The 18,426-nt window shown below is 41.7% G+C and overlaps 1 protein-coding gene across 2 annotated transcripts in view; it reads left to right on the top strand.

Annotated features, from left to right (window-relative positions):
• Positions 1 to 18,426, top strand: part of FKBP1B (FKBP prolyl isomerase 1B) — a 45,136-nt gene extending 26,710 nt beyond the window's left edge. For both annotated transcript variants that reach the window (XM_069011704.1, XM_069011705.1), the window contains 2 exons: positions 15,008 to 15,120; positions 17,722 to 18,426. In XM_069011704.1, coding sequence (XP_068867805.1) covers positions 15,008 to 15,120; positions 17,722 to 17,850 — 242 coding nt within the window. In that variant the 3' untranslated portion in view covers positions 17,851 to 18,426. The remainder of the gene's footprint in view (positions 1 to 15,007; positions 15,121 to 17,721) is intronic.

Genomic DNA, 18,426 nt, shown 5'->3' on the forward strand with positions numbered 1-18,426 from the left:
AACCAGTCTCTCAAGACTGAGACTTGGCCCAAGGCACTCAGTCGATTAGCACTGTCACCACAAAGACAAAAATAAAGATCATATCTGGGCACCAGCCTAAAAAGGTTCTATGGACTGTTAAACCAATTACGGATCAGATAACATGTTCTCCCAGTCACTGGGATGGAGTCTGTCTGCCTTAGAGTAAAAACATAATTGTGCCATAGATAGAAATGCTCACTGTCACCTTCATGTCATGTGTGAAACTCCGTGTTCTTTAATGGCTATGCAAAGCATCAGACCATTTGAAAAAAAATACAAAAGTCTGCAGTTTAAATCTTCCTCCCCTTTTTATTGAGCAATACCAAGAGTCAGCACAGGTCTTGGAGCTCACCCAGAGGAAATTTGGTGTTTGACTTGAACATGCACAGCGTATCCCGTTTATCAAACTTGGAGGCCAAGACAAATATATTTTGTCTTATAACTCCATGTTAAATGACAGCCAGATATCATGCTCTCAGCCTGTGAAGCATTTGTAGGAGAAATCATCTTAGCAGCATGGCAAACAAGACCTTTCTATGTTTTGTTGTTTGGTGGTTTGTTTTTTTTTGTTTCACTGCTAGGCCTTCACCTCTAGGCATTATTAGATTACTACGTAGAGAGCATGACACAAAGCTCCAGCTGATGTGAGAAAATAGAATTGTGTTTATCCACACATGCACCAGCTCTGAAGAATTGATATTGCTTGTGTTTGTTGGGTGTAGATATGATCCACCTTCAGGCTGCACTACAACAGTAAGTGCATCACTGCACAAGATTGCAGGGCCCCCTGTGATCTTCCTTGCTGATAGGATTCTGTAATTTCCTCTTCCTTCCCATACTTCCAGTCTTATTTGCAGCAGAAAGACTTTAACAAAAAAAAAAAAAAAAAAGAGAAAATATGCTATTGTTGGATTTCTAGTCAACAATATCCTGGGAAAAGCAGCATTGGCTGTTCCACTGAAAAAGTTGCTACAAGATGATGTCATCTGGCAGTAGGGACCAAAACAAGACAGGGTGTTGCAGCAGCTAAAAATGACAATCTGCAATGCACCAATATTTAGGTTTCATGGTTCTACAAAGGAGTTTGGGCAAAGTGGTGATGCAACTAAACACTGCTGGAGTTCTGGCTGCTTGCAGGGTGCACTGTGCCTGTATTAAACACATAATTTGGTGTAACAGAGGTAGAAAAATATTACACCTGAACAGAAAGAGACTGTTCTATTTGCTCCAAAAATGACTTCTCTGCTTAATGCAGTGTTGCAATCCAAATGCATGTGGCTACAAATCACCTTTTTTTTTTTAATCATGCTACTTTCTTTTAAACCCTTGGGAAACAATGATGGAAGATGTATTTCTGAAACTGTTCAGCAAAATGTTGATTTGAGATTTGTTGTCTCGGAGTCTGGTGTCATGATCTCCAGAGTCGGGTGTTCAGATTTTTGCTGGAAAGGCTGTTTGTGTTGTGCCCTTAGTACTGAGGGCAGATCACAGAAGGGCTTGCTGGGTCATTTGTAAGCTGTGCAAAAATTGATACTCAAGTTGTTTTTTTTTCTTGGAGAGTTGGCTGCTAAGTAGCAACCCTGCTGGGCTTTGAAATGTGTGGTCACCTCTCCAAGAAGGCTGTGAGCAGCAAGTAAAGAAGTGAGGATCCATAAGGACAGAAGGCAGTATTTGATCCTTGTGCTAGGAGACAAGCACTAGGCCACACAGTGCACAGGCAAGGCAGATGATGTTGTGACTGAGGAAGGCACAGCACACAAAAATTACAGAAATATGCATAGATCAAGAGTTGAATTACCAGAATTGTTATGGCTGTCTTAGACTTTTGATACAGTAAATATTGTAATAGCTGTAATTTTCCATTTTATTTTCTTTTTTCTTGGCAAGTGTTTTATGACAGAAACAGCCAGAATACTTAAAAGTCTGATGAATGATTTCCAAAGACCCAGTATCCTGGGTGATTGCTGCCGTTGTGAGTAGGATCACTGAAACTCCCTGTGCAAGCAGCCAGTAAATCAGCAGATCTGTGTGCAAGCATTAAAATGGTTCCCAAAACGGAGAGAAATTAACTCCCACAAGCCTCTTTTTTTGCTGTGCAAAATGGGAAAATGGAAGCAGGAACTTAAATGAATGGAATGTGTACATGTTCCGTAACGTTAGATCTTATGGATTACTGAGTGAGCCTTGTTACCTGGTTCAGGGAGATCTGTTAAATTATTTTTAAAAGCAGTGTAGAATACCCAAGTGTCTGGGTGAATGATTATTTTAGGCTAGATAACTGTATCCCTCTCACATAAATCTCAGCTCCTTTGATCCAAATTTTAGGTCAGTTCTGCCTTTCTTTTGTCTGGCTTGGCTATCTGGATACTTGAATTTTATCTGATATGCCTCCACTTCAGCAAGCTTCTTAGGAATTCAAACTTCTCTGTTTTCCTTTTGTATTTGTTCCTTAATAACTCTGGTGTCTTTTACTTTGGATGTAGCTAAACAATACTTGGTGTTATGTAATTGGAAAGGTGGTGGTGCTCAAGAACTCCTTAGACCTCATCAAAGCTGAATTTTAAATAGATTAATATAGATTAAATACTAGTAATCGGAAAACTAAGGAATGGACTCTCACTAGAATGAATTTCAGATGAGCATAAGCCTTTTCTTTTTATTATTTTCTAAAGCAAAATGTTTCATTCCATTCAGCCCTGAACTGTATTTTCTCTGGAGTTTTGGATTGAACAGGGCATTGATTATCTTTTCCACACAAAAACTTTGATACTGTGGTTTGAATGTTTTTGCCATTTGACTGCTAGAAGCAGATTTTTGTTGACTTCACATAGTAATTTGCTCATATAGATGCTACTTCTTCAGTTACACATGCTGAGATTATAAAAGATAGTGTGACCTGGGAGAGAGCACAGTCTGGTCTACAGCAGTCCCTGTGAGTTATGCAATGTATGCACTATCTCAGTCTTTGCTTTTACAGATTATAATATTACACATTTCACTGTAGAGTCTGAAATCTTCAGGCTTTTCATTGCTGGTGTAGTAATACATTTGTTTATGTAGTGCTTTGCTGTTTTGTCCACACTCAGCTTGTGTTGCTCTCCACTCTGTTGTGCTGTTGAGGTATTTTGGGCAATGTTTATTTCTGTTGTTTGTGTCTATGGACTGACTGCTATTTCTATTTGTAGTATCTACACTGGCTTAATTTACAGTATCTTTTGTTTGCAGCAGTCCTGAGTGTGGAAATACTTTTGCTTTTGGCAAAATGTTATGGTCTGTGCAGTCCATCCTCAAACTCCCACTAAAGGCAGTGAGGACAATGTAGGGACCAACCCTGCACATCAGGCACTGCTGATCTAAAAAGTCTTGGGAGCAAGGATTGGTTGCCCAGAGAGGTGGTTGTTTGCCTCCATTCCTGGAAGTGTTTTAGGCCAGGTTGGATGGGGCTTGGCGCATCCTGGACTAGTGAGAGGTGCCCATAGCAGAGGGATTGGAATGAGGTGATCTATCTAAGGCCCCTTCCAACACAAACCATTCTATGGTTCCATGAGTCTGTGAACTGACATCCAGATCTCTGCCGATGCCACTGACCTCTGTAATTGCTGCCTGTTTAGTTTTCTCCTAACTCCATTGTTCTCCATTTCCAGCTACCAGACATACTCAAGGAGGGAGCATAGGGGGTGATCCCACTGAGTGGTTGGTTGTCTGATGATGAGAATACTATCAGAAAAGGTGAAGAACATGATTTTAAATTCAGGGTTAAGGTGGAGGTGAACTCTTAGTGCCTTGATAAGTGTTTATGATAGGAAAGGTGGGTGGCAGTGCCATCTCTTCCAAGCACCCTTGAAAAAGGATGAACTTTCTCAGCCTTGTTTCTGTGCTTAAAACTGGATTCAAAGCTCTACATCCTGAATGGATGATGATGCTAAATTTTAGAAAGGGATTAAAATTGAGGTTCATCCTTGTACTTACTGTGTCCTGCTACCTGACTATCAGCTGCACTTCACTTGGTGCACAGGCTTTCTGTATCTCACCTTCTGGAAGTGCCTGTTTGTCCCTATTGCCTCTGTAAGAAACTTCTGATTCTTTTTCTGTCTCTCACTTCAGTAAAATGCAAAGGGAAGGTCCCTAACAGGTGAAACCCCTCTTCTTACCCCCGTCTCTGAGATGTGTCCCCTGAAATGTTTATTTTGCGTTCTTGCTTCTTCACTGCCCAAGACATGAGTAGCTTATTAAGGAGATGGAAATAGATACAGGCACTTGGAAATTCCTATTGTTCTTCAGAGAGACAGCTCTGTTTTCCAGCAGAGAAATGCCTGAGACCCATCTGTCAAGATAACAGCTGCCACTTTTTCCATACTTTGTTTATAAGATCACTGAGATCAAAACTTAGAGATGGAAAAGACCTATTTATAAGAACTAAACTGTGCTGTTAATAGCTCCTTTCTGCTGTGGCTCAGAAGGTACTTTAAAGGCTTACTGAATGAAGCCTTTCAGGATATCCAAGGCAAAGTATATTAGTTAATAATATTATTGCTGGATATGCTGTTGACTGGCTGACCTTGGTGAAACTGCAATGCTTGTTTCACAGGGAATAAAATGAAGGTGAGTTATACTTATGCAGCTGTCTGGTGACACAACCTATTCTTTTTGACATCCAGCTTTTTGCTCTGATCACAAATCTACGCTATTCCATATTCTTGCAGGATTCTGCTCTGGAGAATAGTGCTGAGTGCGTGATTCAACACAGATTTAAATTACTGAGATCCAAGTCTCAAACTGCTACATATGTTTTTGTACTTTCATTAATATCAAGGGAACTGTGCCAGTTCACAGCAAAGAGAATCCGCAACATCAGGAATGATGAGCAAAAATAGCAAACAAATGAGGCAAAAAAATTAATCTCACACTAATATTATTTCAGAACAAACTCAGAGTTTACAGGCAGAATGATATTTATGACACTGACAGGGTCTGCCTTGGAGCATGTAAAATGCTGTTTACATTGAAAACAATGCTGCAAAAATACCCTTTTTTTATGAAAGCGGTTGCATTCATAGTAGGTGGGAAGAGCAAACTATACATCCATGGAAAGATTTGTCCCTTTGATGAGTGTATCTCATATACCTCTTAAAATGATGGTCTAGAAAAGTAAAATAAGATATTCCTCCACTGGAATGCTGCAGAAAATGACAAAGCTTCTGCTCAGCGAAGTACTGGGTTTATCTGATGTTAATGGTAGGCTGAACTTCTGACAAAACAGTAAGGGTTTCCCAGTATGTAACTTGTTAATGAACCCATCTCAGAGTTCATTCAAAGACTAGAAGGGGCTCTTCTCTTCTGTGATTTGTACAGCAGGGTTGCTGTGTGTATTGGTGCCCCAGACTGGCTAGGTCTGTGGTCACCGAGTCTAGAGAACCTCAGGCAGCATAATCCACTAGAAGGCATTTGGTGGACAAATCAAAACCAGCTTGGTTTTAGGCTGCATTTTTTCACTAATCTAGACTGTCATCAAGTAATCTTGGGTGGAATTAAGCTTGACTGTCTTTAGCTACCTAGAAGTCTACAGTCTGTCCCTGTCAATGGAGAGAGTGCAGCATCAAGATGCCTTTTCCATCCCAGCAAGGGACTCATCCCTTGAGTGAACCAGCAGTGTGTTTTACCTGATCACCCTGGAAACTCTGTGTGTTATGCGGGAGTGAGGCCCCATGGTGGCCTCAAATGGTGTCAGTGAAGTAATGTCTCATTTTCCTGCATGGAGTCTCAGGCAGGAGGAGATGACTCCCCAGGAATTCTCCAAACACTTGCAAAGGGAGGGGCTATTGCATAATGCCAGCCAGGAAGGTTATACCACATCTCTAAAATAAGACATATTACAGGGATGTCTGACCAGTCTAGATCAAAACGTTGGGCACCCTGGATGAAAAGCGTTGGACTTGTGCATTATGTATGTTTTATGTACATATGAGATCATGGTGGAACAGCAGTGTCTGCCTCTGACTTACTTAGAGTATATGTAATCTTGGCATATTGACTGTGCCTTCTTACATGGTTCAGTAAACACCCATTTTTATAAACTGTTTACTTCTCTGGTTGTGTCCTGTGTGTTTCTCTCTTTTTCCAAGAATGTTTTTCCTTTTCTCCATCTTATTTAAGAACAGAGTAGCTGCTAGGTCCTTTGCACGATGTTAGATAATTGCTGTGTTTGTCAAGATGGGTCTCAGTAAAACACTCCTCTGTGAAGGAGCTGTAGCCATGCTGAGCATTCAGAAAGTTGGATTTAATAAAGAACCAGGTAAACAAGGACCTATGGGAAAGAAAGAGTATTCATTTACCAGGGATGTGGGGACAAATGTTATTTTCCAGTTCCAAATGCCCTAAAAGCTAACATACCATTTTAACATCTTGGTGTTAAGTGGTAACACATAAATAATATACTTTTTCATGCTCAAATTTATTGTCCACAGAGAAGCTGTGGATTCCCTTATCTCTGGAAATGTTTAAGACCAGGCTGGATGGGGCCCAGAGCAACCTGATCTAGTGGAATCTCTATGGCAGGGAGTTGGAATGAGATGATCTTTAATGTTCCTTCCAACCCAAACCATTCTATGATTCTTTGCATAGCCTCTTAATTCAGTGCCCTACTAGAAGTAGGTAGATCTGTCACCAGGCTGTTGCTAGCTTAAGCCAAGGAAATCAGAAGTGTTTCACTTAATTTAAGATTTTTAGCACAAATTTATTTAGAAGGAAACATACTACAAGTCTAGACAGTTGAAAACCAAAAAATGCCCAATCTGAGAACAGCTTATCATTAAAGCACACCTGACTGCTGATGAGTATTGTCATGTTGGGCTGGGAAGGTGTTTCCTCTGGCAGTTTCTTCCGTGAGCAGAGGAGGAATTAAGAACCTAGTCTTTTTACCCCAAATCCCCTCTCATGTGATCTCAGAGCCATGCTCAGAGCTTTCACAAGAAACCTCTGAAGATGCTTTTTTGGTGTTTTTCTGTGCTCCCTGCACCCAGTTCTGTGTTGAGAAGCTCTGGAGTCCCACTTTGGGCTGTTCTTGTGCCGTGACGTGATAGACAGTGGCTCTCACATTCACACCTAGTTCAGTGAGGTTTAACCTCATACAGAAGTGTGTAACTTCCCAGTGGGAGGTCACCTGCACAGTTGTGTATGTGCCACAGGCTAAAATGTCAAATCCATACCCCCAGAACATAGGCAACCATGAAACAAAAAGGGAGGAGGGAAGGGAATACACGTGGCATAGGATGAGACCGAGAATGAAACCATGATTAAAAAAAGAGAGATTATTGTATTGCCCTGTTCTAATGGTACACTAGGTGCTCAGAATTCTTTGGGCAAGCTCTGCTGCTTGTGTTTGTGTGGGAAATCTTGCCGACTCTTCTTTGTATTACAGCCATGCTTGAACTGTTCTTTGTGCTTTTGGGCTGCTACGAGGGGGCAGGGACAGAAAGACCCGGACCAGTGAGGAACATTCCCTCTCCCTGTAGACCCTGTGTTACAGGACATGGTGTTTAGGGATAGAGACACAAGAGATGCAGAGTATTTCTGTATTAATATTCTCTCCAAAACACTGCTTTAGACATCTCTCGTCTCCCTCATTAGCATGCCCACACTGACCTGATTCTGCCATGCTTATTCAAATGAAATTTGCCTTATGCTGCAGTACTTGTATATTTTGCCAGCTGAACTTTGTAACAGTAACAGAATCAAACTCTAAAATACAATGACTGTTTTAAGGTGATGGGATACCAGAGGAGTTGTTTTGGTCTCTTTACAACTTACGTAGAATATGCTTAGTGAGCCTCATATCTCCCTTGAAGGTAAATCTACTTTTCCTTCTCTTAAAAGTATGCAAATCCCTAAAGCTGCTAGGACAGAATAATGCCTTTCAGCAGAGTTAACTAGACAATTGCAGGTAATTTTCCTGGCTGTGAAGTCGAGCTAAGTGCAAGGTTCTTTCATATTGTCTTGTGGTTGTACGCAACAGTGATTCATAGCCCACGGTGATGCATTATTGAAGAGTTTTCTGTTGTGTCTTCATTGCATGCTGTCAGCTTCATAATAAATAATTGATTGTGCTGCTCTTACTCCACATTAAAGATATATGAGTATCTAATACACAAAGAAAATGAAGCAGCAAGGCTGCCTGTGTTCAAAAGCTGAAGCATTACTGAAGTGTGCTGTGGTAGCAGGAACTGGAAAGTGCCCACCACTGCTATCCATTTCCCACTTCTTCACTTTGAGTCTGTTTGTCATGGCAACAAATGGCACATTCAAGTCCTTGCCTTTCTAGACAAAACAAAATAATTGTGGTAAAGAGCTGATATGATGCAGAGTTTTGCATCTCCCCTTCCCCACTTTTCTTCAACAATTATCCCTCTAGACTGAAAATTCCCTTAAGATGTTAATAATTTTTTCTTAAGTGGCTGCAAACTGTCAGGAAAATGCAGTCTAAGGAGTAAGTCCTTTTCTCCACATAAGACTTTGTTTATTATGCAGAGGAAATGTTAGCAGGATAAAACTGTTCAGTTGCCAAAGTCCCCCGAGAGGACACAGTAAGATGGCCCCTATTCCAACACAGCATAGGGAATGAAAGCATCTTCCAGCTCACATTCAACACTCTTTGTTTCCATTACAATGGCCATCAGAAAAATTGATGAGATGACAAATTTATCCAGAAGAGTTTGCTTTGGAAGTCAAATCAAGGAAATCAGAGGTGTGTGCTACTCACTGTATTGTGGCAGGAGGAGGCTCGTGGCCAGGTTGCAGGGAGCTGTTGTTAGGACAAAAATGTGTAAAACAGTGAATTGCATTTTGAGACAATAATGAAATTAAGATGGAAGAAGTATCAGATGTCTGATGCACATTTGGATTCTGATGGAATGAGTTGGAGAGCTGAGTTAGGTAACTGGGAAGCAGAAACACAAGGCACTGACTGTATTTGCTTAGAAAACTGTTGCCCATATCTCTGCGTTTAACAACAAGACACAGGGGAATTGTTTTTGTTCCTGCTGGGAAACCACATGTTTTTCAGGTGTGTTAGCTTGAGACTCAGCCACAAGCTAAGGTGGGAACACCACTGAATGCAGGGAGTGCTTTTCCACAGTATGTCAGAACTGAATCCTGAAGAGACCTGATCTATCTAATGTAAGAAGCAAGCAACACCACAGTGGAGTTCTGCTGTTATGAATCAGCCTGGGATGTGATTTGTGACTTTATGGATGTGTTTCTTCCACCACTCCTATGCAATTGTGCTGAACTGTGCCTTCCTCTATACATTGGGAAGGCATCAATGTTGACACAAGGACTTCGTGCAGTTACTAGAACCTTCCTGATAATATATTTTCCAGGCTAGAAGTGGATATTAGTAACAGTTGCATGTTGTAAATGGGGGGAAGATCAGACTTTCTAGCCTTTGTGATATTCTCCTGACAGAATAGGGGCATATCTTGACATAGAAACAATATAATTTATATGGAAAAAAAAGAAACACTTGGGATGAAAAATTCCTAATCCACAGCAACATTAACTCCTTGGAAAGTCCTAGGAACCAAACCCAATGACATGTTCCTAACAGCACAGATTTATTACAGGGTGTAATTGGAAAGGTGATGGCATTGAGAAGCATCAGAATATAGTCCTTGTCCTGAAGACCCTCTGGTCTACATAAAATGAAACAGGATAGCATCCTAGCAACACCTTCTGAATATCTGCCCCTCTTTCTGCTGCCGAAAAGTGTTCAGGAAGTAGCTGTCTTCAAGTATTTGTATTGCTTTTATGTTCCATAGGTAACTACTGTTTGAAAAAATAAGGGAATACTTTATAGATGAATGATGCTGTTTTTTGAAAGTCACCTATTTAGTTCAGTTTGTCCCATCAATACTTGTGAGGTAAGTGAATCCCATTGTACAGGATAAAAAGAGAGCAGCTAGTGAAATCCAGGGATTTGTCCTGGATTAGGATCTTTTCTTCTGATTCCTAAAATTTGTCAACACTGCAGAGACAAATTAGTTAGTAAACACTGAAGTCAGTGAAGCCTGGGATGCAATTTTGCCTACTTCATTTAGGTATGGATGGCTGAGTTAATACTGCCTCACTAGGGCCCTATAAAAACCTGGCAGCCTAGCACTTGGTTTAACTTTTGTAAGGTAGTTGACTGAGAATGATAAACAGTTCCAGGTGATTATTTCAGCCCTAACATCTAAATCTAGGTGGGATTAATCATTCTTGGAGATACCTCTCTTTCTCCATTAACCATAGGAGTAGCCTAGATGACAGGTTGAGACAGTTTCTACCTTTGAATTGGATAACATTAGCAGTGGAATTTACACATGAATTTTCCAGGTTCAGGCAGAAGCTTGACAGACTATCCGTGGATGGCCTTCAGTGTTCTTTCTCCATCCATCCTTGGATAATAATTTGGCCTTGATTTGGGGCAGGGTTTTGTTGGGACAGTAGGTGTATTAGGTGTCTAATAGCTGGGCTGGCTCTGTGGATTTGTGCTGTGATTGCCTATATTCCCAGGTGAATCATTCTCAGACGAAGGAGGAGAAGGAAGCAAAAAGAAACAGTCTGTGGTCCAGCCTTTCCATTCCTGACCTCTCCTCAATAATAGAGTTTCTCTGATAACAAAGATTGAGCTCTTGCGGGCTCTTCTTTCTACGCAGATTTTTTTCATTACATGCATGGGATCCTAATGTTGGTATGATCCCTATTCCTCTGCCAAATGGGGTTGAAATTGGCTCAAATACTCAGAAGTTATTAGGCAAGTGCAGACAGTGTCATTTCATTAGAGCTCTCCCCTTAGGAAACAGACTTCAGTGATGGGATCTTAGCTAAAGTAGTGCAGTGTTAAAAGTAGTGCAGACACAGCTGCAGACACACCTGTGTTTTAATAAGAAGTAATAACTTGTGTTTGAACCTGAAGTTGTGTTTTCACTGCCAGTTTAGCCCAAATGGCATTGTAGTCCTGGCAGTTAGATGGATCTGTGGTCATGTTCCTTAACAAAAGGATCCATCTACCCTCTAATCTACAGCATCAGTGAGCTGAACATCAGTGATTCAGTAGGACCCATGATCTGAAATGTCTCCTTTTCTACACTCACTCAGTTTTTAAAACCTGGTTTTCAATTAGGATGCCTTGTAGATCAGAATGTTTTCAAATCCATGCCATATTCTGATAACCAAGTTTGTACAATTAATTATGTTAATACAATGATTGTTCCCTTTCACAAATCTAAGGGTTTTTTAACAAGTAACCATATGGGTATGTAGATGTCCTTGCTCAGTCAAAACTCTTACTGATTGTTCTGACTTGCAAAACAATGTCATTGCTGAGTTCCAGATTGTGTGTTTTTTCCTCCTTGCTGTTAGCTAGATAAATAAAGATGCAGGCTGAAGATGGGCATCCATCCTTGTTGAAGAATATTAACTAAATCAATTTTTTCCCAAAAAAAAATCAATTGGTGCATTAGCAAGAGAGAAAACACAGCATTGTGCTGTTTTGGCTCCCAGGAGTCTGCATAGCCAACGCTAACGCTCAGAAACAGAGATTAAAAAGATCTGAAGTTCACGTCTAAATCCATATCAGAACTTCTTCAGGGCATGTGGAGTCTCTGACTCATTTCTAGACTGGATGTGCATTTAAAGGGCACTCACATAAAAATTGACCCTCCTGCCAGACCTCCAGTGAATACAGACACATTTGACTCTTTGCATCCCGGTTTGCCCTCCAAAAGCAGTAAGGTGATGACAGAGGAAGTTACATTTATGAATCCATAACCTCATGAATTTTCAGCTGTTGCTGAAAATAGGATGTTGCTGTAAATACAGAAAAGCCTGATTTCTTCTACAAGGTGTAGTGCTAAACCATGACACAAGGCCTAACACATCTTCTATGGGCATTTTCTAGGGAAATGAATTTGTTTTTAAATGGTGTATCAAACTAGCAAGCTCATGGGCAGATGGAAATGTTATTTTAAATTGGAAACATTGTCCAGGAGCTGTTGTCAGAATCTCTGAAGAGTTAATTCTGATTCTGCCACTGGTTTGATGTGGGGTGTTTAGTAAACCATCAGAGCTTTAAGCTAAGAGTTTTAATAGGATTTAGTTACAAAATTAAATGAATGCATACTAAAGTGTTGTGGAACTTTGCATCTGAATCTGAACTTCCAGATTGAGGCTATTTTATAATAAATATTTTCTTTACCTCCTTGGGTTACTGGGATGAATAATTAATGTTTGCATATTGCTTTGAACATGCAAACTGTAATGACAGTACTAAGTTTTAGTATTAAAACTATTAAATACTGGGATTCTGTAATAGTCTCCTTCCATTTCATAGAATCATAAGGTTTTATGATGTGTTTAAAAATAAAAGTGCTGTGAGGAAGGACTGTCACTTAAATTTAAGATCAAATACTTCAAAAAGGATTATATGATATGCCTGAGAGTTCCCCCTGAGCTGCTTCTCCCTGCCTGCCCTCCCCCAGTACATGCTGAATTTCTATATTACAAATGAATCCATCTGAGTCTGTAGCTGGAAAACCTTGTGCAGGAGCTGCTGTGGTTTCCCAGCCTGCCTGGAGGTGTTTGTGGATATCACTGAGCTGATACATTGCATAATACATGAATTTCCCCCTGTATTGGTGAGGCCACACCTTGAGTTCTATGTCCAGTTCTGGCCCCTCAATTCAGGAGGGACATTGAGGGGCTGGAGTGAGTCCAGAGAAAGGCAGTGGAGCTGGGGAAGGGTCTTGAGGGTAAATTACATGAGGAGTGGCTGAGGGAGCTGGGAGTGTTTAGTCTGGAGAAAAGGAGGCTCAGGGGGGACCTTATGGCTCTCTACAGCTCCCTGACAGGAGAGTGCAGCCAGGTGGGGGTCAGGCTCTGCTCCCAAGTAACAAGTGACAGAACAAGAGGAGATGGCCTCAAACTGTGCCAGGGGAGGTTTAGGTTGGACATTAGGAGGAATTTCTTCACAGAAGGGGTGATTAGATATTGGAATGAGCTGCCCAGGGAGGTGGTGGAGTCACCTGGATGTGGCACTCAGTGCCATGCTCTATTTGGCAAGGTGGCCATTGAGTCATATGTTGGACATGATGATCTCAGAGGTCTTGTCCAACCTCATTGATTCTGTGATTCTATGTACTTGCATCAGAGCACACATACAGTACTTCATTATTTTACTGTGAAAAACTAAAGGATTGTGTCAGGCACTAATGGTAATGGTTCTGAAACATTCCTTATGGGCAGGTTTTTCCACAGTTTTCTTTCTAAGGCCTTAGGCACACACGTAGGTGTGTCTGAAGGACCAACCTGGACAAGTGTTGAACTTGGCTAATGGCTAATTTGCTTTAATATGGCATTTGGTTTTAATATTGATGTAAAATATCTGGACAGAGAACCCCACTGAATAATCAAACACTGTGTGTTCATAAGTGCAAGTCCAGAACTCCATTGCCACTGATTTAACTGCTAATGAATTTGGAGACATCTGTGTCGGAGCTGTTGTTTGGACTTCCCTTTATTCATTGCACAGAAATAGGCACTGCTAGGATGTGATTCATTATGTCCTAATGTACATCCCTAGATCTGGTTAGATGAATTGCTCCCTGAAACTTCATTTTTCTCTGACTTGATTATCTATTTTCTCTGACTTGAGTAATTAGCTCAGAAATAGCTGGCTACATCTTAGAAGCCTAAAAGTTGGTAAAGTGAATCCTACCTTTTTGGTCTCTGTTTTTCATTCTGGCACATCTCTTCATATTTACCTTTGATTCGTAGTACAGACTTTTTAAGCAAGCAAAATATGCCTCTTTGTTATTGGACAATAACTGATGGTTTTCACTGAAAAATAAAATTTGTGCATCAAGCTGAACTGTTAAGATAGCTGCTTCAATGGAAAGAAACTAGTAAGACTGTATCTTTGATATTGGATCTTAAAGACACTTTTTCTCAGCTTTTTTTTCCAAGCTAGACTTGTTAATGTTTTTTTCAGAGTCTTTCTCAGATTAATGAACTTCTCTTTGTACAAGCCCTTGCATAGGAGAGTCATGGTGTATGCCCACAACACTGGCACTACAGCACTACAAAGAAAGGATTGATTCTAATACATAAATATCAGCCCAACCTTGCAATATCCAGAGAAAAGCATTTTAAGTACCAGGTACTTAAAAATTGAAAGCTACCAGTTACCCACCATTTGAAAAGAGAAGAATAGCCAATCATGTAGTGCTCTGTGAAGGTTTGTCCATTTGCTGAGGAATCTGGGCATGTGTTCAAAACCCATGGATTGAAACTGTGCCCATCCAAAGGAATGAGTAACGTGTTCTGTGACCGTCTCTTGTGGCTGAATGAAAACAAGAAGAGCCAGGGTAGTAGAACATTCATATAAATGTCTTTGCTGTTTTCATGTTTGTGAATGCAGAGTCTCTCCTGTTCCTTCTGTATGAGGAGGAGACATGCAGTTGTCACGTTGTGTGGAAGTTTCACACACATGGTGTGGGATGACCCCGTTTGTGTAACACACGTTATTAGGGGCAGCCCTGGATCAGGCATCTGCCTTGGGATTCTCTCTTCTGCTGCCTCCCACTTGTTCCTTGCCTGCTTTTATCTGCTTAGGCAGGCAGCTCCACTTTGCAAACAACAGTATGTCTGTATTATCTATTCTTCTGTATGTCTGTGCAATGGTTGGTGCAGCATGGGTTATAATCTGTTGCATTGAGAATAATAAAAATAATGTATTTCCATTTTAGACCCTAAATTACAGGAAGGCAAAGGTAACAATGGGGTACCACTGCAGTTGCCTCTCCTGGCTTACCCATTTTGAATGAGGCTTCAAAGTGAAAATGAAAATGAGCAGCTGATGTGACCAAGACATTAATTTTTCACTCCTTCCCTCTCCTCCAGCACTTGAATTTAGATGTAGCTCAGACTGAAACTGTGTGTCTTGTTTTGGCAGGAATGCTACAGAATGGAAAGAAGTTTGATTCCTCCAGAGACAGAAACAAGCCTTTCAGGTTCAAGATTGGCAGGCAAGAAGTCATTAAAGGATTTGAAGAAGGGGTTACACAGGTACTAATAAATTGTTCTGGTTGAACCTGGAGCTGGCTGAAGAGTGTGTGAGCTCAGCAATGTCCAGGGCAGTGGTGACAAGACCAAGTGGAAATCACAGTGTAGGATATGGAGTGTTTTTGTGGAAGTGTGGTGCATTTGAGCACAGTATTTCCTGTAGTTTCCATCCATCCATCCATCCACCCATCCATCCATCCATCCATCCATCCATCCATCCATCCATCCATCCATCCATCCATCCATCCATCCATCCATCCATCCATCCATCCACCCACAGCTATCCCCTGCTCATGAGCCTTTCCCCATGGTATGCATTTGGGAGGGGAGAGGTGAAGTCCCCTCCCCAGGTGCCCTATAAGCCCTGTCTCTCTCCTGTGGGCAGCTCCACAAACAGCCAGCAGTGGCCTTTAAAATGTTGAGGTGGCAGCTCTTTATGGGATGACCTCTATTCAGCTACTCCATAAAAGTCCAAGCTGCTGGTTTTGATGACATCCATGACCCAGCTACAGATTCTGACCCTTACTCAATGAGGTACCAAACTGCACTGTTACATTTTTATGACTTCAGACTCACAGCTACAAAACATTCACTGGCCAACCCTATGCTGAGAGAAAGAAAACTGCCCTGCATTAATTACAGTTTGAGTGCCAGCACAATAAAAGCCCCACAATACAATTCACTGCCAGGTCTTGCTTTTTGTGCAGTGCTGTGAGTGCTCCCCTCACGTGAGGAGTGTGATCAGGCTGCTCAAGTGCATGAGTGAATGAGATCAGGGTGTAAATTCCTCCTGACTTCCCATTGCAGGATCCAAGAGCTCAGTGTAGGAGGCAACTGCTCAAATACTCTCATAGGAACAGCTTCAACAGGAACAACTTGTGATGGTTAAATAGAGAGAAGGGAAGAATGCAAAATGAGAAACAATCCACTGAGGAATGATGCAACCATGCTTTTCCAGAGAGGGGTGGAAGAGACAAGCATTTCCAGCCCTGTGGAGAAAGCAATGCAAACATTCCCTTCTCTCCAGCTAGAGAAGTCCATTTGAGGAATCCTAGACTGTGAAAAATACCCCCTTCTTCTGAAGGATTTGAGTTGGACTGTTTATTTTTGCTTTGCAGAAAGGCCTAAGAGAGCTCAGGACTGTAGAGCTGTAGGAACCAGAAGCCAGTACAGATAAAGCAGCAGCATCAAGCTCTGGGTGAATCAGTTCATCCCTTCCTTGACTGCTCTCACTCCTGGGCTCCTGTCCCTTAGAAAATAAGTGGCTGAGAGCCATTCCAGAAACCCGTGTGGCCACACGCTGCCCTGCTGCTCCTCCTAGTGGATCACTGACACAAGTCGAGCTCGTGGCTGTCTCCTTCCACCCCAGGGGTTGAGGGGTTTGGGGAGTGTGATGGACAGACTCTCTTGGAACAAGGCAGTTCCCTATATCCAGCATGTGGATTTTGCAAGCCTTGATGTAATGACTGTCAGATGTCAGCAGGGTCTGCATTCCTCTGCTCAGCTTCTGACAGTTCAAGTTTGCCTCATCCCTTAAACCCCAGGCATGACCTACCAGCTGCCTGGTTTGCAGAGACACATCCAAGCACTGGACAGACAGCCCCATGCAGAATCTCTGTGGGGACCAGGGGAGGTCATTGGCTTGGACATTCTCAGCCCCATGCCATGACTACTCCTTGAATGTGGGAAAGTCAATATTCGCATATTTCTTCTACCCAAAGTAATCGACTCTCTAGCTTTGGTATATTTTATAGAACCTGAAAATACTCAACCTGAACAATTCTCAGCAGCAGCTATCACATAATCTGTAGTCCAGTGATGTGCCCGGTCTTGGGAGAGAGGTCTGAGTTAAAATCACTGCTTCAAGGCCAGTAAATATTCCATCACCAGTGTAAGGTGCATGAACAGAAGTTTGAAAATGTTCCAGAATTCTCAGAAGATAACTCCAGATCTCAGTGAGCAGTTCCCTTCAGAGCGAGCCTGGAGTGAGGGAAATCAGCATTCCTGCCCATCCCAGGGACAAGGGCTCTCTGCCTGGATAAGCAGCATAAATGAGATGCCTGCCCGGGGGCTTGGACTGAGTTTAGAGAAATAAGTGCTGAACCTGGCTGTGTTTGGCACTGATCTCTGAGAGCTCTGAGGGCCTTTTCCTAGTGCCTGCTGATGGTGTTCCTTGTACCCTGCACTCTGCAGAAGGAACTCAGCCAGCCCCAGTTTAGGCAGGATGGACCAAACACCGTGTTAAAAAGACTTTGTGTCACTTCCAGGCTGGTTCTGGCAGTTTAAATAACTGCTGTGAGAGGCCAGAGCAGTGATGAGGCCCATGTCTGAGCTGTTTGTAGTAGCTTCAGCTTGAAGCAAACCCACTTGGATTCAGAATCATAGAGTGGCTTGGGTTGGAAGGGATCTTAAAGATCTTCTCCTTCCAAGCCCCAGACTCAATAATCTTAAAGGTCTTTTCCAAACTAAACAATTCTGTGAATCTGGTGATCCCAACCCTCCTTGATTCTGTAAATCTGCCAAGTAGTGGGGTTTTTTTTTGTTTTCCTCCTAATCCTGTTTTTTTTGTCTTCTCTTTTCCTTTCCCTGCCATCCAAAACCCAGATGAGCTTAGGACAAAGAGCAAAGTTGACCTGCACACCTGAGATGGCCTATGGAGCCACAGGCCACCCTGGGGTCATACCTCCCAATGCCACCCTCCTCTTTGACGTGGAGCTTCTCAGGTTAGAGTGAACCTTCCCGAGGGAGTTGGCTGGAGACATCTGTTAATAACCATCCGTTCCTTCCTGCCTTGCCAGCAGCAGGAGGAATCTTCACTGGAATCCCAACCTTCCCTGCTCGAGCTGTCCTGTCAGTAGCACCTGACGCTTGATTTCCTCTGCCTTCCTTCTCTTTTATAACTTTGTGGTGTCCGTATTTGCCTTTTAATAGAAGCTCTGCTCTGAGGAGAAACGTCTCCCGGTGTAACATTTTCAAGTTGTACATTTTATTTAATTTGCATGTACGAAGAATTCACGGTGATGACTGAAAATATATATAAATATAAATATATATATATATTCCTTATTGAAAAAACCACTGCCTTACTGTACACTTAAACCAAGAAAAAATAAAAACCACAAAAGGTGCTCAAAAAAAAAAAATCCAATGTACACCTTGTACATGAACGGGCATTAGCCAAACAGAGTTACCTGCGCTGCCACTTTTCTCAACTTGTACGTTCTGCTTGCTGCTGTTTTAAAAACTACTGTCTCATTTAAGAATTATAAGTATATATATAAAACAATAAAATCTTGATACTTTACAGTT

Source organism: Aphelocoma coerulescens, chromosome 3 (genome assembly GCF_041296385.1).
Source record: "Aphelocoma coerulescens isolate FSJ_1873_10779 chromosome 3, UR_Acoe_1.0, whole genome shotgun sequence".
NCBI lineage: Eukaryota > Metazoa > Chordata > Aves > Passeriformes > Corvidae > Aphelocoma > Aphelocoma coerulescens.